This window comes from Raphanus sativus, chromosome 2 (genome assembly GCF_000801105.2).
Source record: "Raphanus sativus cultivar WK10039 chromosome 2, ASM80110v3, whole genome shotgun sequence".
Taxonomy (NCBI): Eukaryota; Viridiplantae; Streptophyta; class Magnoliopsida; order Brassicales; family Brassicaceae; genus Raphanus; species Raphanus sativus.
Window position 1 is genome coordinate 22776381 of NC_079512.1, and position 22165 is coordinate 22798545.

Below are 22165 nucleotides of genomic sequence, written 5' to 3' on the forward strand. Positions count from 1 at the left end.
ACGTGTGGCAAGTAAATAAAAGTCATGCGAAACTCAACAAAGTTTTAAGCTTTGATTTGTGACCACGTTTTATAAAAAAATATTGGTGAAATTACTTATTCCTCATTTTTACACATGAGATTACAGACATATGGGTCTCACCCTATTCATCTTATTTTTTTAAGAATGAAAAAAAAAATTATGAAGAAAAAAATCTTCCAATTTCGATGAGGAATGAATTGAACATAAAATTATTGTTCAAAAAAAGAAAAAAAAAGAATTGAACATAAAATCTCTATTTTTGATTATCCATTTCTTCAACTGAATTTTTATTCATTATTGTTTTTCCTATTCAATTAAGTGGTTACCAGTTGAAATGTTATCCTTTTTTTTGAAATGTTATCCCTTCATTAATTAACGAAAAAGTCTTCTTTTTCTTTTACGAAAAACATCGTCAAATTACTTATTTTGAAACCTATAGCGTATATATCCACTTTGTAAGAAAATAATTTTTTTACCTTTTTATAAAAAGTTAAGCCAATTAATATAAGCTTTGTATACAACATCTTTATTTACATTTATTTGTTGTCACAAAAAGAAGTAAATCTTATTAGCATCTGTAACCAACCAGAAAAAAATCCTATTGACTCGTAACCATAACCATAAGTTAACTACCAATGTGTTCGAAAATGAAAATGACAGTAAATCTATTAAAACAAATCAAACCATATGATTAATGAGATCATCAGCTTGTAAATCCCACAAGTCATTATCATCAACACTGAACGCATGTTGTTGATGTTGATCATGATGTTTCCTCATCATCATCGTTCCATCTCCTCTTCCTCCTTCAGATCCAATCTCCTCTTGATCCATCACTTCTCCCTTCAGCTTCCTCCTCTCTTCCTCCTCCGCTGCCGCCGTTTCAGCCACTGACGTACGTATTCCACCGTGGCCCCTCCACGCCGCAACCGCAGGAGACGCGGATCCCTCATTCCTTTCATCATTCCCAAAGGACGAGGAAGATGATCCATAAGAGAATCCATTACCCATGTCCCATAGCTTCATTATCCCATTCCCATTCTCCAAGCCATCTAGTTTCATCTTACCAGCTTCGTTATCAACAGTTTGGTTAAAGTTGTTGGGGTTATTATGGTTAGGGTTAGGGCTTGAGAAGTTGATTTGGTTCAGGTCAACACGTTTCTTGGTGAGCAAGTGAAGCATCTCGTCCTTGAAACAACCGAGTGCGGCTTCAGCGAGGTGAGAGACCTGTGGAGGATTGAGTGTAGTGGTGATCTCTGCCATTAGGTGCGAGAAAGGCTTGTGAGTAACTGGATCTATTCCCATTCCCGACAACTTCTTCTTCAGCTTCGTGTTCCAATAGTTTTTCACATCGTTGTCTGTTCGACCAGGTAGCTGCGCCGCAATCAAAGACCACCTGAACCATATAGGTCAGAAGAAAATTAAAGCAACGTTTACGTCTTATTCAGTTTCTTGTTCCTCTGAAATTATGTTAACTAAATCATATAATACCATCAGCAAACTCCATACTCTGAAATAATTCCCACTTTTTTCTGAGTCAAACAGATGTTAAAAAGAAGCAAATTCATTTTCAACAAACTTCTCAAAAGATCAAAATTATATAACAAGGCAATTTTCCCGATATAGCTAGATCTTGTATTCAGTTGCTTGTTTTCCAAGAAACATGTAGACAAATTCATTCATTTTTTAAACAGCCTGTCATGCATCAATATTCCATAGATTTTTATAAAACATGCCATTTAGTCCTCAGCTATTTTATGCATCCAAGAAAATGGAACGTACGAAAATATTAAGACCATAAGGAGAGATGGTATATAAAGAAGGTCATGCCTGTTACCAAGAACAGAGTGAAACTTGACAATGATATGTTCTTCAGCGTCAGAGAACTGTCCATGTTTCAGGTCAGGACGCAAATAGTTCGTCCATCGTAGTCTACAACTCTTCCCACATCTCTGCAATCCTAAGAAAACAAGTTTTCACCGGCCCATTATATGTACATTACCAAACCTCATATTTACCTTAACAAACATTTGTTTGTTTTTTAAAAGCTTGTCTTGAAATGTTTCAGCAGTGATAGATTATCATATATTCAATTAGAAGACTAATCCTAATTGATTAAGTGATTTTTTCAAAGAATTGTAAATTAAATTTACCAGCGTTTTTAGGGATGAGACGCCAATTACGAGTACCATGTTGAGCAATGTAAGAAGCCAATTTGTTGTCTTCTTCAGGAGTCCATTGTCCTCTCTTCACATTATCCTTTTCACAACATGGAATCCTACCCATTCTTCTCTTTCTTTCTAGTTTTTTTTTATCTCTCGAACAAATCGATTTGTCTTTAGTTAATTCAGCCACAAGAAACAAAAGAAAATTTGGTTAAGAGATGAAAAAGAGATAAATCAAAGATTGCCCAAAAGAATTAAAACTACCAAACTTTAATTTCTTTGTTTTCTTGTAATCGAGGCTTTTAAATTGAAACTGATGAAAGAAAATGTATGCATATTTATAAAAGAATTAAAACAAAAATTCGAAACGATGAAATTAGCATCAAATTTGCATGAATTGATTAAACTCTTTAAAGAATTCAACGCTACAGAGCGTGTGATTCCCTTTGGCCGGTAGGTCACCCACTCTACACTTGGTCAACTCCTTGTATATCCCATTTTCATCATTCTTTATTTTCTTAATTTCACATCGTATTTATCTAATTTTATAGATCTATATAACTACCACGGATGCCTTACAAACCTTTTTCCTTTTTTGTACGAGAATATCATCGTGATGTACGGAGAACATCTCGAGAGGGCGTACGTGTGCATTAATGAGCATTTGTGGAAACACAGATAATCTCAAGACAAGTACCGTTTCCTTTTTGTCGGCACTTACGAACTGTCCATTGGACAGACGAGGTTCTCAAGTAACATGACTGAAGTAGTCAAATATTATAATTTTAATAAACTTTTTATTTTGAACTTTATTTTAATAAACTTTTGATTAAACGATTAGATTTCAAACTTTTAAGAGACAAAAGTCATTTATGACTGAATAATTTCTGAAGAATAGAAAATCATATCCTGGGGGTTCATATCGTGAATAAAAATGAGATATCCATGTGTTCATTTTTCTTATCTTTCTTCTATTTTCTGTTTTACATTTTGTAGTTATTTTATTAGCTGTGAGCCTCTGATACTCATTACTCAGCTAGAACATATGCATCAAAGCTTTGTGTTTCGGTAGAAATTCTATAAACTAATATTCGTCAAATTAATAAATATCATAAATTAATAAATTTTTCTGGTTCTAAATTTAACTGTTTCAGAATATAATACAAATTGATAAAATAATAAGATAATCATTTTGTAGAAAATCCTATGTAAATATATGGTCCCATTAAGACTATATATTAATAAATTCATACTTATAAATATTTTATATAAGTATAAACCAACCATTATAATGTTTATTTTATATTCACAATAAATATATCTTTATATTTTACTATATTATTATTTTACTTTTTAGTCAATTAGGACCCGAGTTATGTTAGATTTTCGTAAATGTGTATTTTTGTTTGTGTCTTATTCCTCTGCAAGTGCAATGCTAATTATTTTTTGCATTGTTTCAATTTTATCAAACGTCCCCTAAAAGAACTCTTTAATATGTAACAGTACCACATAATACATTACATATAAGCACACAAAAATATTAATCAAAAGTATGATATACAGTAAAAACTTTATAAATTTATCGAGATCAATTCTAATTCTTTTGCATCATTTCAATTTTACTGAACGTCCCCTAAAGAACTAGTAAATATGTAACAGTACAATACAATACATATAAGCATGCAAAAATATTAATCAAATGTCTGATATAAAGTAGAAACTCTATAAATTAATACTCGATAAATTAATAAGTACTATTCTCTCCATTTTATATTAGTTGTCGTTCTGAGTTTATGTACATATATTAGGAAAATATTTAATTTTACATATTTTCAAAATAAAAACTATTACCAATACACCTAAGTACCTAACTCTATTTCAATCAATAGAAAAACAGAATAGAGAATACTATCAATAAATTTTACATTGAAAACCGAAAACGACACTTATTTTGAAAAAAAAAATTTCTCTACAACAACAGATAATTTGAAATAGAAGGAGTATAACTTAATAAATTTCTCCTTCTCAAATTAGATCGGTTCAAAATTTGATACAAATCAATAAAATAATAAGTTAATAATTTTTATTTTAGAAAAATATATTTTAAAATAAAAAAGAATCTAAAAGGGATTTTTTGTAAAATAATCTCTATAAATTAATAAAATATTAACTCTCAACATTATTAATTTATAAAAAAATTACTGTATATATATATAATAAATGTTTAGTGTAATAAATAATATACAACTAAATGTGATATGAAATTGTAGTGTTTGTTGTCAAAAAAAGAAAAAAAGATTGTAGTGTTTGTACTAAAATAGGGTGAATTTTAGTGTTGAATTAAAAAAAATTGAATGTACATTATACAATATACTAAAATAGAGTTTAGCTTTAATGTTGGATTGGAGATTATCTTATTATCGCATTACAATGGCTCAAAGCTGTTGTTATTATATCCGACTGAACCGTTGCAATAAAATTTTATATTGATCTTATTGTCTTTCCGATGCCGTCCTGCTCTGTTTATTTCTCTTCATTCACAACCATATTCTTCAACAAATTCATGAATCATGAGACAGAAAGGAATACATTAATAGTACACATCAAGAAACGTTGAAAAAGGAACAAAAGTAAACCCTGAGAAAAGGAAGCAGAGCCATCATCTCACTTGTATCGCAAGTAACGACTCCGACCGTAACCCAACTCTCTTACCACCGACTCAACCATCCTCTCAGCCACTCCTGTTCCAACACCAATCTCTCGTCCACAACAAACCAAAGCGGCGATCCCTGCTAACCACATGACTGCAGCCACCCCAACACCCACCATAGCCGCCACAAGAATCGCCGCCGTTGCCATCAACACCGGAGCAAATATCACCATCAATGGAGAAACGATAAGAAACACCGTCATAGTCGCGACGAGGCTGAAACTCATCAGACCCACAAGCGGTACGACAACTGCCAGGGCTGCTACGGTTGCAAACACTACCGAAGAACCAGTTGTTTCCTCTCCATCGATTCTGGCTATATCTCTTCTACTTCCTTCACGATTCTCCATAGCTGTAGTGGTCTCAGCAAGAGAACTTCGCAGTTTTTAGCATGGCTCTATAAGAAGAAAGGGGGGGGGTAGGGTATTGACACGTGGATGCTGATAAGCTACAGCTTTGTGACACATCTCATTCTTGAAAACCCAAATCGCCTAAAACGTTATCCACAAGGCTTACGGATTTGAACCGAACTGAAATAACCTGTCTAAACCAAAACCGAATTCAAATGTAGCTTCAAACCGAGTTAGTATGAAAAACACTGGATTAAACTGAATACAGTGGATTAAGTGACACCGTTAACAACAACCCATCAATGATTTTGATTTTAGTTTCATGAGGAAAAGAAAAGAGTGATTCACCTGAACAGCAGTTATTCCCACGGTCAGGGCCATCTCGAATTATTTATAGACCCTGTTCAGAAAAATATTAACGGTATATTTAACAATGCAATCGAGTAATTTAAAAAAATTACAACTTTATTTATATATATTTGATGTATTTTTGAAATTATAAACTCTAAATTCAGTATAATGTATGAAAAATTAAAGTTTTTATCATAATTTATATATTTATTTTTAAAAATTCTTAATTTTTTTTAAAAAAATTGATTTGGACCATGTTCGACCGCAACACTTGCACGTGCTGTTAGACGGCCCTGCCCACGGTGCTCCCAATCAAAGCTTTAAAAGCTGGACCGGGAGGTGAAAGCTGAGGTTAGAAAAGTCCACAATATATGGCGAAAGCTGAGGTCAAGACGATATGGGCATACCTTAACTTGAACAGTTCCTAAAAGCTGACCTCTGCACCACTTTTAACCATTCACCAACCAATGAAACCTTGTCCAGCACTAACTGCAAATAAACCTGAAAATACGAAAAAGGGTAAAAAACAAAGATGATTCCCAATCCTCTGCCCCCACATTCTAAGAGCATACTCCATCCAATATATGAACTTAAAATATTCACACTGAAGATAAAAAAAATCGTCAAAAAACAGGAAATGCAATGGAAGCAACACCCAAACTGTTAGAGGAGGAAACTCGCTGGTGAACTTCCAATCAGTCCATGGATAAACCAGACCGAGTTAGCCGGTGATTCCGCCTAGTACCACCATGCTGAAACCATCTCCAATTGTTTGCACTATTTTAGAGTAGTTTTCACTCTATAATAGTGTTATTCTAAAATAGAGTAGAGTTTTTATCCGATGGTTTACTCTATATTTGACACTAAAAAATACTTTTAAATATATTTTTTTCTAATTTTATGACTAATAACTTTTACTTACAAAACTTACAAATTGATCTCTTGCATTTTATTTTTCACAAAGTTTTCATAAATTATATATTTATATCAAACATTTATTGTATTAATAAGTACATTACAGTATACTAATAGCATAATACATTTTAATTTAAATATCCTCATTAGTGTATCTTTCTCACAAATGATCATTAACGATGCAGATTGTGAAATGAGTTTTCTTAATCATAAAATTATTTTTAATTTTAATGCTTGTTTTCTTTGGCTAATAATAATAAATTTTAAATGTTTATATATATATATATATATATATTAAACATAATTATGAGTTGTTAGCATAATTAAATTAAATAAATAGTTACAAAATAAAAAATTGGAAAATAAAAGGACTAAAGTATAAATAAAAAAATTACACTCTATAATAGAGTAAGAAATAGAGTTACTCCAAATATAGAATAAAAAATAGAGTTACATTGTTTTAGAGTGAAATATAGAGTGGGGTTGGAGAAGATTTTACTCTATAATAGAGTTTAGTGTAGAAAATAGAGTCGAGTTGAAGATGCCCTGAAAACCCTCTTTACTTTCTGAGCTTATGTATACATCTTTTTAGACAAGGAAGCATTAGGACCCTACAAAGAGAGGTTCTTGATCAAATCCAGTACAAGAAAAAATCTTGTCAGGCTAGAAATCGAGTTAGAACGTGAAGAGGGAATGAAAGGTGATTACTTTGAGCGGAGATGGGATGACGTACATGGAGTTTTCAGGTAGATGAGAAGAGGAAGTTAGTGATTGCTTCTTTGTTCCTCTTCAGAACTGATCATATGTGTACAAATCATATGTCAATGCTTCTGACTATGACTCATGAATAAAGTGGGAAAAGAAAAGGAGAAGCTTTACACACGCACACACATTGAACTAAATCGGTCAGCAGATTGAGAAAGAGTCTTAATACCAGAGTAAATAAGCAAACAAGATATATCGAACAAATGTCGATATGCAAAGAGTACACAATACTCTGATTTTTCTATAAAAACAAAGGTTCAAACTTGTATATATACTTCAAGGATGCCCACGGATCGGACCTCCTTCAAACATCAATGAAAATATCTTCGAAAGTTTAAAATTTTACAAATGTAATCAAAGTGAAACAAAAGAAAAACCCAATGCAAAATTTTCAACTTTCAGCTCAATCTATTGCAAATTTCTAAAACACTCATTTCGATCCAATGCAATATGGATTGAGAAAAGTAGTACCTTCAACACCAAAGGAAGGGAGTAACAATTGGCGACTGTAATGGTAAATCTGATCAGAAGATAGCCCAGTGTTCCGTCGGAACAGAGCAACCGTTAGATACGGCGACAGACCGTTCAAGCGCCGCCGTCTCATGGAAACTTTGCTTTGAGAGAAGGGATACGGTGCTCAAGTTCCGCCTTCTGTAGCTTTAATTCCTTCAATTCACGGACGATTGACGATGAATCTCCACTGTTCGCCTCCATACCGGTAATTTTGTTACCAATGTGAGTCAAACACTGACTGTTTTTAATATTTGATGTTTTGAATCTTGGCCCACGTATGTATTGCAACAATGTCTTTTCTCTCTCTCGTTCTCACAAACGAAGGAAGAAGAAAAAAATAAATATTTAAAATAATTGGACTTTGAAAAGTACTCTGAAATTTAAAATCAAATGATCTCAAGTACTCTGAAATTTAAGAAAAAATCACACCCAAATCTTTTTTTCTTTTATTTTTAGCGCTAAACTTCCCATAAAATATTATCATTTTGTCAGTTGAGTAAGATAAAAAAAACTGGAAAATAAAAATTCCCATCATCATTGTTCATTAAATTTGATTCGCATAAGAAAAAAATAACCTAAAAGACGCTGAAGCTAAACTCCCCATGTGAATAGACACATCTCCTCCATCACTAGCTCCAGCTTTCTCCACTTCTTCTCCTCCTCCTTGTCGTCACCGTAGATTTTTGTCTTCTCCTCCTCTTGAGCTTCCTCCTCTTCAGCTTCCTCCGCTTTCTTCTCCTCCTCTTCAGCTTCCGTCGCTTTCTTCTCATCCTCTCCACCATCATTTTTTTGCTGAGAATATCAACAAAAAACCTCTATGTAAATTCATAGAACACCTAATAATCATCAGATAAGAAATACATACATATATTTTCAGATATATGAGTACATCTAGGAGGAAGCATTGAGTTTTGCTTTTCTTCTGACTATAGACATTATTATGCACAATAATTGGACTTTGAAAATAATTGGACTTTGAAAAGTACTCTGAAATTTAAAATCAAATGATCTCAAGTACTCTGAAATTTAAGAAAAAATCACATTTCTTTTATTTTTAACGCTAAACTTCCCATAAAATATTATCATTTTGACAGTTGAGTAAGATAAAAAAACTGGAAAATAAAAATTCCCATCATCATCGTTCATTACATTTGATTCGCATAAGAAAGAAATAACCTTAAATGACGCTGAAGCTAAACTCCCCATGTGAACACATGGATACATCTCCTCCATCACTTGCTCCAGCTTTCTCCACTTCTTCTCCTCCTCCTTGTCGTTACCGTAGATTTCTGTCTTCTCCTCCTCTTAAGCTTCCGTCGCTTTCTTCTCCTCCTCTTCACCATCATTTTTTTTGCTGAGAACATCAACAAGAAACCTCTATGTAAATTCATAGAACACCGAATAATCATCAGGTAAGAAATACATACATATCTTTTCAGATATACGAGTACATCAAGGAGGAAGCATTGAGTTTTGCTTTTCTTCTGATTATAGACATTATTATGCACAATGTCAATAAAATATTTTACATGATACTTTTATTTATTTCAAAAGAACAACTTTATTCTACTCTTACCTCTATATCACAAGTCAAATAAATACAACTGTTACGCATCTACATTAAAAGCGTCTCCTATCTCTAAACACATCATATATTGTTTTACATACACCTTTTTAAATAATAAAATTGATTCATAAACAATTACATAATTAAAATGATGTGTTCCAAATAAAATTTTTAAAAAGAGACTCTCCAAATAATTTGGAACACACACTGGGTGTGTGTTACCTCTTCGAGATCTCTCTCTAGGGCTTAAGCAGCATTCAGGGGAAGAAGAAAGAAGACGGCAAATGGTTCTCCTTCTGCAAATCCGACCGACCCGGCCCGGGTTCTGGTTTTGCTGTTGTGGCTCTTCTAACAATGGCCAGATATGGAAAACGACATAGTATTTGGTGTTACCTAAGAAAACGGGACGTTGTTTACATCGAAAAATGGAAACACTATGATGTGTACATACATGCTCTTCCTGTTTCTAAGTTTTTTTTAGCCAAATCACAAAACTAAGAAAACTGTTAATTTTTAGAAAATTATTATTTAATTTACAAGTTCAAATATTCATAGCAAACAATTCTAGATGATTAATGGTCATAAAATATCCAATAAATAAAAAAATATATGTACTTTAAAAATGGAAAACAACTTGTATTCTGAAATAAAACTTAAATTTATAACTATTAAGTAGCTTTTGTGATTAGCAGTGAACTCATGGAACATTTGTTCTGTAAATTGCAAATCTATGTAAATTGCAAATCTATGTAAATTAGAATTTTGACTTGACAAATTTATATTGCACTTTTTCTTGGAGAAGTGTAGAGTTTTAGATCATTTTCTCTGTATTTAAACTTGTTTAGAGTTGATTATTGATTTCATTTGTTTACTGTTTCAGGTTTGAAACTGAGAGCAAATTAAAAACAATAACAACGCACAAAGATTTTGTTCATCCGGTGTTCGCTGAGTAGAGAATCAGAATCCCTCAACTGCTTCACTATCAGTTTCAAGATTACAAGATCACAACAATGGTGATCCTTAAAAAAACATAATTTTATACAAAACCTCAGCTTGCTTATATTGTATCCTCCGTGAAACCGGAAATTTACAGTCGGAATGGTGTAATCTGACCGTGTACCGCCTCCGCAACTCCGTCGAGCTTCACTCTCACGATCTCAAGCTAACTTGTGTTCTCCTCTCTCGTTCTCCGATCTTGATCATCTCTCTCTCTCTCTCTCTCTCTCTCTCTCTCTCTCTCTCTCTCTCTCTCTCTCTCTCTCTCTCTCTCTCTCTCTCTCTCTCTCTCTCTCTCTCTCTCTCTCTCTCTCTCTCTCTCTCTCTCTCTCTCTCTCTCTCGTGTGTTACCTTTCTCGTTGTTTGAATCTGACCGTTATAACAACTTTATTCATACGAGCTGTGAAACGCAGGGTTTCATTTTCACTGATAGCAACTGAGCTGAGACTTTGGCTTTTTCCTTTTGCAGGTTTAACTAGGCTGAGATGAGCAGAGACTTCTTCTGGGTCAATATCTGACAAGCTAGCTCACTTTTGTTTGGAAGAGACTTGAGCTGATAAAGTGCTTCCAGGGACTTCCACACGCCTAGATCAGTCTGCTCGTGCATGAATTTCCTTAAGATGGAGTCGCTCAAGCAGGTACCAAGTAAGCTTTTCGCTCTTAAGTCCTTTGCGAACTTATTTTGATCAATCACAGGTTTCTCACATTCTTCTTGCTTATATGAGGTATAAACCGTGAAGCCATCAAGAATAACCGCAAGAAGGCCTTGGATCTCGAGCTGCCCCATCATCTTGACCTTCCACATCCCGAAGTCTCCTTTGCCATCAAACTTCTCCATCTAAAATTTTTGTGAGTTGGTTCCATTTTGAAATTTAAAGATCTCGAGATTTACTGCAAAATGGTCGCAACAACCACAACAATACACAAGCAAGAAATCCTCAAACCACAATGATCGCGTCACATCCAATCACAGATGAGAGCTCTCTCCTCCTCTCCTATCAGATCTGATCTAACTCTTACCCTTAGCATCCAACCTGGTTCTCTGATACTACTTGTAGAGTTTTAGATCGATTTCCTCTATGTTTGAACTTGCTTAGATTTAAATATTGATTTCGTTTGTTTATCTGCTCTTAGTTAAAGAAGATTGATGGTAGTGGTGGCAACCCCGGTTTGAATCTGTTTTTTTTTGTGTTCTTGGTAAAGTGGTGGTGGTGATAGAGCTTATGGTCATGACCATAGAAGACTTCATGAGTAATGGAGGCGTTTGTGAGCAAAGTTGGTGGTCATGAGCAGAGGTGGTCGTGAGCAGAGGAGGCAGTGGTGGTCGTGAACGGAGGAGGCGGAGAAGACGCCGGAAACCTAAGAGCTTGATGATGGATGGAGGCAGCTTAGGATTAGTTATTGATTTATAGGTTTTGGTTTAATGTTTTTAATTTGTTTTGGTTTAATGTGTTCTTTAGTTATTTGTATGCTGATTAAAATTAATAAATAAATTTAAATTTTTAATTGTGAATTTATTTTTGATTTAGTTTAATTATTTACTTTTTAATTAATTAAATTTTAATAATTTAATTTAGTTAGTTTATTTTAATTATATCATTATTATATCTATGTCAATATAAAATATTTTACAACAGTAAAAAGCTATAAAAAAGAATATCATAACACAAATTAAAAGCTATAAAAAGCTAATTTATAGTTCACGATTAATACTACAATAGGTCTATTTATCATAACATACGGAAAATTTTATGATATATGAGGGTCTTTTATAATTGCGGCTATCAATTATAAAGATCTTTCACAATTAAACATTGTCAGAGCATTTATAAAAACACTATGAAAACTTTATAGTAATGTTTTTCGTGTGCTACTAATACCGAATTTTTTTGTAGTGCTTTCTAAATAATTACGTCGCACTCAAACTCATCAACAAGACCATGTTCACATTTAATATATTCAGCACAGTCACCATACAAGAAAGCAAATTTACTATAGTATTAGATGGGTTGATTTTGAAATATGAATACAAAATCGCTTCTTTCTTTTAAAGTATCGTGTAACCTATATCGTGGTCTTGTAGACGTTGTGTATATTGGCCACTCATTTAGGGCCCTTCGTTTTATGCAAGAGGCAGTACCATTAATAAATGTATAACAGTATAAGCAACATCAATCAGTTGTAAACCATTTTTTTCGTAAACCCTAATTCCCTGCTACATATATAAAAGATAACTAGATAATGACCCGCCATTCTAAAGAGCAGGTATAATTTTTGTTTTAGTTTCTTTCTGAAAACTTAATTTTTATATTTGTGTTTTTGTAATTATATTTATAATTAATATTAATATTAATTTAATATAATTTTTGGTAACTATATTAAATATGTCATGTTGTATAACTATATACTTGTGTCATATGCATTTTAGAAACTATTTTAAACTTTATTCCTATAATTTGCAACATATTATATTTTTTGGAAATTATCTAACCTAATTAGTCAAGAATGTTCATATCCAAAAAATCCGACTCGGAGTTGATCCAAAAATCAAAGTTTCATACTCAGTATGTTGAAACCCGATTTGGATTGAATCGATAAACTCGGTGATCCAAGATAAATTCGGTTTGAGTTTTGTGAAAAAACAGTATTTAAAAACCATATAAAACCCGCGAAAAATACTAAAACCTAGAACCGGTTACCGGTTGAAGCAATATATAACTTTTATTGTTTTTAATTATGTCTTTTAAAACTGTTTTGTATAATTTTTAATAAAGAAGTTAGTTTTTTTAGTTTTGTTATCGACAATTACCTAATAATTTTTTACTTTTGGCTTTATTTTGGATTTGAAATTTAATTTTATTATTCACACAACATATATAAATATTTATGAATTTTTAAGTCTTGATATTTAAAAGCCCAATAAAACCCGTAATAATCATTAAACCCCAGAGTCCGATTACCGGTTAAACCACTGGTTGAATCAATAGATATGACAGTTACAATAATTTTCAAATATCTAATAAACTTTAGACGATTAAAAATATAGTATATGATGTAGGATTTTAATGGGAATGTTTATATATAATATGATTATTATACTATATAGTAAAGAGGAAGAGGAAATTAGAAATGTACAGATATATGAATCGTTTAACCAGCCCTTACTTGAAATCATATATTAGTATATTATTCATATATGATAAAGTGATAATACAAAACGTTATTTTCAAATGTTATTATGATTAAAATATCAAAATGATAGATATAGTAAGAATTATGATTAGGTGAGATATTTTAGGAAAATAGATAGTTGGTTATAATAATTAACATTTTATTTATTAAAATTAAAAGGTAATGACACTCATGTAAATATTTTAAAGTCTATGGAGATGTCAAAAATCAGTCTGTTGTTTTAATTGTATTGATAGTCATAATTTTTAGCATATGCATTTACATAATTTCAGAACAATTCAGTGTTAAAACATGTTTCGAAATCATATTTTTCTGTTCCGTTAGTTATCCTTATTGGATTTTGTAATTTTACCTGTTTTTAACAATCAAAAAGTTCAACAGAATTACAAAACTGTATATATGTTTTGTCATGACAGAATTGCAAGTTCAATGACAAAAAAGGAAACTGAATTGGTTTTCTTTTTAATTAAAAATTTTGATTGGTAGTGATGGAGAACCATAGAATATTGAAAACTAGATATGGATCCGTACGTTGCACGAGTTTAATTTGATATTTTAATTTCATGAATATATAAAAAGAATAAAAATATTTTTTACATTAGCTCTTAGATTTTTCAGTATATGTTGATGACTTATTTTAGTAATAATAATCTATTTTCTTTCATAAATTTTGATTAATATTTCTATTTCAATAATCACGGTGTTTTAAATAGTATATTAGTTTTTTTAACAAATACTTCAATTTTATTTATTTTTCAAAATAATATTAGTTGTAGTTAATTGAAACATATAGAAGTATGAACTCTCTATATATTTATATTGTTTTAATAAAAACTAAAAATAACATAATTCAAAATATGAATGTTACACAACACCAATCATATTATTGATAGTCAGCTAAATATCAAATATAGCTAGATAAAATATAAAATTTGATTATTTTATCATCTATGGTGTGACTTTAAATTTTTTTCTGTATATCATATATTATTGTAAACTTCTTGATATATATAATATTTTGTAGAACACTATTTCCGTTATATTTTAAAAACCTGAAGTTATGTAGTTGTAGTGATTTTTGACAATGTAGCGTATAATTATGAGATGAATTAACACATGTCACAATCTTGAATATATAATTGACATGTGTCGCGATCATGTTAATTAGTAATTTGAAAAACCAAACTTTATATAATAAGATAAAAAAAAAGTAATAATAGAAAATAATAAACTTAATTACTAAAGTAGAAATTCTATTAGAATGGTACGTAATTCTTTCCTTTCCGAATGACTATTCTTACATTTTTTTTTCATATCAAGTCTGAACCTAACCCTGAGGTTTTAACTAAATGGTATCTGTCTGCTTTGATGTATATTGAATATTAAACATGTATTACTATTTGAATTCACCAGATTCCAGTTCAAGGCAATTTGTTCTTGGAAAAAGTTATGTGTATATGTCACACACTCAGAAAATTTGAATTGGCTGAGTGAACCCCAAAAGGATTGAGATTTATTCCCAAGAAAGCAGATGAGTGAACGGAATCCAATGCTCAGTTGACTGCATAATTCAACGATATATAATATGAAATCCAACTAGATCATATTAGTTTTTATATAATATAGAAACTATATGGTACATATTCGTATCGATTTAACAATGTTACGAGACATGCCTAATTTACCAACTCTAACCATACGACGGACACACTGGCACGCATTAAAAAAGATCGTAGTATTTTCCTTTTGATTCCTTTCATTTTTAACATTGAGATTAAAATATATACGATCGCAAGCATATACGTAAACGCACACATCACTGATGCAATTTGTATACACTTTAGTGCAAGTGTGTAACCCAATTTAATTATTATTAGTATTAACAATTATTTTGCGTTGGGCTTATTCATTTAAATATATCATTTATTGAAAAGCATAGGTTGCTTAGGGTTAGCGCACATTTTCTACAGATTTATGTGCTGACTTAGAAATTTTCTAGTACTACTAACTAGAATGTTATTGAGTATAATGTATATATGTTCATAATTTGGATAGTTAAATTAATCTATTACTATAGCCTTTGTATATTTTAGTAGAGCTGAACTATATTAGTATTTAAGCTTCTCGTATAAAATATGATTTTGAATCGATATTCATATACTTTTAAAGTAAGTATTTACAACGGTTTTTGTCAAAAAAAGAGTATTTACAACGTATAATATGAATCAAATCAAATAAATAAATAACAAAAATTAGCTGAGAATGGACCCTACAAGTGTCAATAAATAACGACCCCTTGTGAGGGTTAAGGCCACAACACCAGCTTTTTCTGAGTCTTGAAAGCATTACTTTACTAAACCTAGCTCTATCTCTCTTCATAGTGTCGACATGGCTTGCGAAAACAACCTCGTTGTGAAGCAAATCATGGACTTATATAGCCAAATCTCAAACCTCGAGAGTCTAAAACCATCCAAGAATGTCGACACTTTGTTCGGACAACTTGTCTCCACGTGCTTGCCAACGGACACAGACATCGATGTCACAAAATTACACGATGAAAAAGTCAAAGACATGAGATCTCATCTCATCAAGCTTTGTGGTGAAGCCGAAGGATACCTGGAGCAACACTTCTCCACAATCATAGGCTCGTTTGAAGACAACCCACTTAACCATTTACACATCTTTCCTTATTACAACAACTACCTCAAACTAAGCAAACTCGAATTCGATCTCCTAGCTCAACACACAAGCCATGTCCCTACAAAAATCGCTTTTATCGGCTCCGGTCCGATGCCACTTACATCCATCGTCTTGGCCAAGTTTCACCTTCCCAACACAACGATCCACAACTTCGACATCGACTCACAGGCTAACACACTCGCTTCAAGCCTCGTTTCTCGCGATCCAGACCTCTCGGAACGCATGATCTTCCACACGACTGATGTGTTAAACGCCAAGGAAGGGTTAGACCAGTACGACGTCGTTTTCTTGGCGGCTCTTGTTGGGATGGATAAAGAGTCAAAAGTCAAAGCTATTGAGCATTTGGAGAAGCATATGGCTCCTGGAGCTGTGCTGATGCTAAGGAGTGCTCATGGTCTTAGAGCTTTCTTGTATCCAATCGTTGACTCTTGTGATCTTAAAGGGTTTGAAGTGTTGACCATTTATCATCCGTCAGATGATGTGGTTAACTCGGTGGTGGTCGCACGTAAGCTTGGTGGTTCGAGTGAAGCTGGTAGCAGCCAGATCGAAAGGTGTGTGATTATGCCTTGTAATTGCTCCAAGATCCACGCCATAATGAACAGTCGAGGCATGAAGAAGAATATGATCGAGGAGTTTAGTGCCATTGAATAAATACATAACACAACTCTTTCTATAGAGGTATGCATTATATTTTTGCTCTTTTAAATTTTGTGTTTATCTGTTTATGATGTGGGTGACATGTTTGTTAAACATAATAATTTTTGTGAGTTCTTTGGTCGTCGTATCAGTGTGAAGTCACAGAACCCTTGTTGTTTTTACTTTTAATTATTTCGATCAATAAAACATGAACTTGAAAATCCCCATATATTGATAAATCATGAAGGTTTTATTTGTAAGAATGAAAAATTAATTGTTATATTCGCTAATCAGACATAAAATACACACTTATAAATGAATTAATGATGGTAGAAGATTCGTTACACTGATCAATATGATTGTCGAGCAACAACAATGTTAAAAAGGTCTACTTTCTAGCCAACCAGATACTTTTTATTTGTATTTGAAAAAACCATTACCAGATTTTGGAAAAATAAGAAAATGTTTGTACGTTGGTTTAGCAATATAAAACATAGTTAGGGCACATCTTGACTTTTGTAACGACTCAAAATCTCACAAGATTTTAAACATTGATTAATGTGTTTTGTATTATTCTTTAGTCCAGATTCTATCGTAACACAAGGACATTACCGAGGATGAATTATGTTATAAATATCCTCTACAGTAATATAATTGGACGCTGGTTTCAAATCTAAGAAACCCTGCAAACTGATGACTCTAATTGGGTGAAAAGAAATAGTACTAAACATGTGGAAAACATAAAAGAGAAAAAGAAAAAAGAAAACATGTGGAAAACATCAAACATCACAAATGCCAATAACGAATAACTACTGATAAGAACTGTTCCTGAAACATGAAAATAGATGATTTTCCAACAAGAGGAGCTGGAGTAACTGTAACCTCCACTTCTCTTTTATTGGGATAGCCAGTAGGATAGTGATTTAAGCAAAACTCCATCTCAATGATTAAATCTAAATCTTCTTTATCACCAGAGTCTTAGCTTCTACTCACTAAACCACATGGATCTCTATTCTCTCCTCTACCGTCTTCGTCTTTCACCAGCACTCTTGCACTCTTCACAAACCCTCTTACAAGTTCTTGGTGTCTCCTTAAATCCGGTATACATTGAATATAACGGATATAATCAAATCCTAAACAAAATTAGTTAATGCCAAATATGCAAGAACATATTTTAAAAGGATTTGTATATATAAAAACGCAAAGTAATTTTTAATTTTAATAATTTTGAATTGAAAATTGAGATAGTTGAATATATATCTTGTATTTTCTTATAAGAATATATAAATTATTGATCCGACCGATTGAACTCGATAACCCACCCTGGCGCAACCTAAAAAGCTTTCCCTTTATACTCCACTTTACAAGAAATTAATAACCAAACAAACAGGAGAGATACAAAGTCGACAAAATAATAAAAAAGAATAGGAGAGATACAATGCAAATGGTATAAATACATAATTCTTTTGATTTCATGCTCCCAGTGACGGCCAAACGGTTCAAACCATTTGAAAATTACCTTTTAGTTGAGATTTTGAGGTTAATTAACCAAAACATACTTTGAGATCTAATAGACTCGCTTAAAATTAAATATGTTGAACATAAGAGTTTTTAGACGGTCATGCAAAAGACCTTGTAATTATCTAATTAACCGTTTCTTAAAAATGAAAGTAGAAGATTTTTCGACGGGGAAGCTTGAGTTACAGCGAGGTCTGTTGTGAATGCAAACAAAGTCACACATTAGAAGTTTAGACCAATAATGTCTAGTATATAAAGGAATGTCCAACTCTGATTAGTACGAGGCAACTAGCCACCTCTTGGCCACGTGGAGTTCGCCCTAGAGTCCCAGCTCTCTCTGGCACGAAGACCAAGACAGCCGCAATTACAGGATGAGCTCCTCCTCCGGTTTCTTCTCCAGTGGTCGCTAGGGTCCGTTTCTCTCCTCTTCTTCCGTGCCGTTCCTAATCTTTCTCCAATGGTCATCTCCCCACCTTCTCTTCCAACAACGATGACTCAACGCTTGGAGTTCAAACCAGGGCTTTCTCTTTGGCGAACCTCCATTCTCACAGAACTCAACCCTCGTCCACCTCTGGAACCTCCAGATCCACCATATCGAACCCCTCCTCCACAATCCAAAAGCCCCTCCACTGCTGCTCCACCGCTTCTCACCCACCTCGAGCTTGCGGTTAAAGTTCTGGAGATCTCTCTCCTCCAACGTCATGGACCTACGCATCATGAGACAGAGCAACCGTCATCTCCACAGTTTGTTGAGCTTCACCAACCAGATCTACGCCTCTCTCACCCCTGTGGATGTATGCTCTCTTTGAGGGTCTCCGTCCCTCACCGGAAAGGCGTATGTCCGATACGAGCCCCTCCGCCAGCTATAGGAGCTCGAGAATCAGATTACCGACTAGGACGTTACTTGCCAAACTCAGCCATAAGGGCCTTGTTTGTTGTTCTGCTAGATATTGGGGTGGACGCGAGTGTATTGTTGAGTATGCTAGTTGGTCTCAAGCCTCCCTCTCTCCAGTACACAGCATTGCGAAGTCTTGAGGACTGGACTTTTGATGTTGATACATTGGTAGTGAAATGGTTTGTGGTTACAGCTTTGCTCAATCATTATAGCTCGAATGCTTTCCACCATCTAGTTTCAGATTACCGGGTTCACCTAGCCCAAAGTTTACTTTCAGTGGCAGTTTACGGGGTTCACCTAGCCCAAAACCGATCTCAATCACAAGGAAAAGCCATGGAAGCAAACAAAGTACCTTCTCTCCACCAAGATCAGGTCAGACAAGCTCTAAGGAGCCATCACGACATCAGTTTCATATCATGTATGACCGGCGCGGCCTGGAACAAAGACACATTGACACCAGATTTGGGATGGGGCTTCTCGGGTCCAAGTTTAGAGACTCCAATCCATGGATCTACAGTCAAAAGCTTCATCAGTTCACCTCTTATTGCAGAGGCCATCACGAGTCGATCAACACTTTGTATGGCGCTAACCTTGGAGTTCTTCACACTCAAGGTTCTCTCCGATAATTCAACGCTCATCCGAGCTATCTCCGGCAACTTCCAGTCTAAAGAAATCATCGGAATTGTCTTCGACATCCGTTCGATCTCCTCTGGTTTTGCATCAATCGGTTTCTCTTATCTCTTCGGATCAAAGAACACGATTGCTGATACCCTAGCCAAAAAGGCTTTTCATCTTTTTCTCTTCTATGTAATGTACTACTGAGTTTGAGCCATGGTTTTAGGTTCATTCTCCTCTTTTTTATTATCAATGAAATTCTGTGACAAAAAAAAAAGATTAGTACGAGGCCTTTTGGGAAGAAGCTCAAAACCAAATCCATGCGGGTTTTGCCTTCGGGCCCAAAGTGGACAATATCGTACTAATCGGACATCAAAGAGTTGGACATGGGCTTGGAAAAGCCCAACAATTGGTATCAAAGCCGGGATGACGAATATCTGCAAGAAGACCAAAATACCCTTCAAGTTCGAAGAGCCTCTACTTCGATGGGAAGGGCGAGGTGCGTAGCAGAGGCCAGTCAGAGATCCTGGAAGCTTCGGTTGTGAGAGGAAAATCCTCAAGGTGACTTCGCGATTAAGTGGTGCCGGAAACTTATATCGAAAGTCTCTCCCTAACGACGATGCAAGATTATGTGGATATTCCTAACAGTGCTGCAAGGATTAGGTGGTGAATGTCCTAATGGTGCAGTAAGGGTTAGGTGGATAAATCCTAATGGTGTAACAAGGGTTAGGTGAAGAGGCCCGTTGGTGATTACGACGGTACAAGAGGTGTGCCAGGTTTCGCTGGAGGTTGAAAAACCAAAGGTTCATGTGGTACTTGGTTTGAGAGAATGTTTGTTGTGAATGCAAACAAAGTCCCACATTGGAAGTTTAGACCAATAATGTCTAGTATATAAAGAGATGTCCAACTCTGATTAGTACGAGGTCTTTTGGGAAGGAGCCCAAAACCAAATCCATGCGGGCTTTACCTTCGGGCCCAAAGTGGACAATATCGTACTAATCGGACATCAAAGAGTTGGACATGGGCTTGGAAAAGCCCAACAAGGTCCAGATCCTTTTTTATTTGAGTAACCAGGAAAATACCATTTGTTAAATTCCACCTCTTGAGTCAAACACAAACCATTTGCTTCAGCCAGAATCTCTATCTTCCACTCGCTAAATGGATGAGCCGTCTTATGAGTAATGTGAATCTCTCCATCTTTGTCTTTCACCATCTTCTTTGCGCTCTTCAAAAACCCTCTCACAAGTTCTTGGTGTAACCTGTGATTACCCACCACATTTTCAATATACATCAAACATAACATCCCCCCAAAAAATCAAAAATGAAGCAGAAGGGATACATTACATGATGTACTGTCTATGGTGCTCACTGCCAAAACCAAACCCTGAATGAGGAAAATTAAAGATTATTCTATCATAACGCTCGGATCTTGGAGCAAGCCTCATGGAGTGCACGTTAAATCCATGGATCACGGTGCAGCCGAGTCTCGTCAATTCTTCTATGTTAGCTTTCCCATTCGCATAGTTAAGCTCTATCTCCTCTGCAATATTTTGTTACAGATATTTATTACTAAAATCATATGACATATATATGGTTCCTTAATAACTATATACAAAGTAATGTGTTGATTGATTTACCTCGAGTATCGAGAGAAGTCGCAGTGAGATTTGTTGCAGAACCAAAGGCTCTAGCTAAAGATAGAGAAAAGGAGAAGTCTACTTCTCCGACCAGAAGTATCCTTTGCTTATTGCTGTATTGTCTTAACCTTTTGGTTTTCATTTCACCTTAATATTTTCTGTTTATCAATTTTCACACATTGACGATATATAGACACACGTATATATTTAAGAGAGTGCCGTTAAATGTTTAGTTATGGAATGTGTCTCTTCGGGCTCTCTGATTATTTATTTGCTTCGAAGAACATTCAATTTTTCTATCCATGCACCATTTTACCGGCCCTCTTTCGTTTTCATTTGGGTTACTATCAATCAATGTACCCAGTCATACCAATTACAAGCCGTTTAGCATTTTTACATTTTTCTTTATTTATTTTTAAATGTAGTATTTTAGTGATATTTTATACCAATAAATTTTGTAGCATACTGTATTACTCAAACTATTTATGTATCTCAAACTTTCAGAATTGGAAGTAGACCCTCTTTTGTTTTCAACTCGCTATAAATGGCTACCAATATGAATATACGTACGTACCATGCCAAATAGCAATTTAGGATAATGGTTGTACTCATTTGTTCT

General features: G+C 34.0%; 4 protein-coding genes across 5 annotated transcripts; 1 reads left to right on the forward strand and 3 right to left on the reverse strand.

The window, feature by feature from the left end:
- Positions 1 to 559: 559 nt before the first annotated feature.
- LOC108841013 (transcription factor MYB80) lies at positions 560 to 2478 on the reverse strand. Of its 2 annotated transcripts, none has more exons than XM_018613804.2 (3): positions 2175 to 2478; positions 1852 to 1973; positions 560 to 1417 (listed from the first exon to the last, which is right to left on the reverse strand). In XM_018613804.2, the coding sequence occupies exons 1-3, from the start codon at positions 2211 to 2213 to the stop codon at positions 700 to 702; spliced, it is 879 nt and encodes a 292-aa protein (XP_018469306.1). In that variant the 5' UTR covers positions 2214 to 2478; the 3' UTR covers positions 560 to 699. The 2 variants fall into 2 exon arrangements, with proteins under 2 accessions (XP_018469306.1, XP_018469305.1); XM_018613803.2 differs by having other exon boundaries at positions 563 to 1417; positions 1852 to 1981.
- Positions 2479 to 4718: 2240 nt separating this feature from the next.
- Positions 4719 to 5311, reverse strand: LOC108841067 (major oleosin NAP-II). Its single transcript, XM_018613849.2, has one exon. It carries the CDS (start codon positions 5244 to 5246, stop codon positions 4851 to 4853), a length of 396 nt encoding a protein of 131 aa, XP_018469351.1. The 5' UTR covers positions 5247 to 5311; the 3' UTR covers positions 4719 to 4850.
- Positions 5312 to 15875: 10564 nt separating this feature from the next.
- On the forward strand, positions 15876 to 17108 carry LOC108840442 (nicotianamine synthase 2). Its single transcript, XM_018613269.2, has one exon. The coding sequence runs from the start codon at positions 15934 to 15936 to the stop codon at positions 16894 to 16896; it is 963 nt and encodes a 320-aa protein (XP_018468771.1). The 5' UTR covers positions 15876 to 15933; the 3' UTR covers positions 16897 to 17108.
- A 3807-nt stretch (positions 17109 to 20915) lies between these two features.
- Positions 20916 to 21688, reverse strand: LOC108837822 (uncharacterized protein At4g26485-like). The gene is made up of 3 exons (XM_018610836.1): positions 21547 to 21688; positions 21293 to 21449; positions 20916 to 21168 (listed from the first exon to the last, which is right to left on the reverse strand). Exons 1-3 carry the CDS (start codon positions 21686 to 21688, stop codon positions 20916 to 20918), a joined length of 552 nt encoding a protein of 183 aa, XP_018466338.1.
- Positions 21689 to 22165: the final 477 nt, after the last annotated feature.

What these genes read in the sequence shown, in the direction of transcription:
- LOC108841013 (XM_018613803.2), bottom strand. Translation starts at nt 2,307, where the DNA reads ATGGGTAGGATTCCATGTTGTGAAAAGGATAATGTGAAGAGAGGACAA. An exon ending in TCTCATCCCTAAAAACGCTG is followed by an intron (nt 1,982 to 2,174) that starts GTAAATTTAATT and finishes TTGTTTTCTTAG; the next exon opens with GATTGCAGAGATGTGGGAAG. An exon ending in CACTCTGTTCTTGGTAACAG is followed by an intron (nt 1,418 to 1,851) that starts GCATGACCTTCT and finishes TATATGGTTCAG; the next exon opens with GTGGTCTTTGATTGCGGCGC.
- LOC108841067 (XM_018613849.2), bottom strand. Translation starts at nt 5,246, where the DNA reads ATGGAGAATCGTGAAGGAAGTAGAAGAGATATAGCCAGAATCGATGGA.
- LOC108840442 (XM_018613269.2), top strand. Translation starts at nt 15,934, where the DNA reads ATGGCTTGCGAAAACAACCTCGTTGTGAAGCAAATCATGGACTTATAT.
- LOC108837822 (XM_018610836.1), bottom strand. Translation starts at nt 21,688, where the DNA reads ATGAAAACCAAAAGGTTAAGACAATACAGCAATAAGCAAAGGATACTT. An exon ending in GACTTCTCTCGATACTCGAG is followed by an intron (nt 21,450 to 21,546) that starts GTAAATCAATCA and finishes AAAATATTGCAG; the next exon opens with AGGAGATAGAGCTTAACTAT. An exon ending in TTTAATTTTCCTCATTCAGG is followed by an intron (nt 21,169 to 21,292) that starts GTTTGGTTTTGG and finishes GGGTAATCACAG; the next exon opens with GTTACACCAAGAACTTGTGA.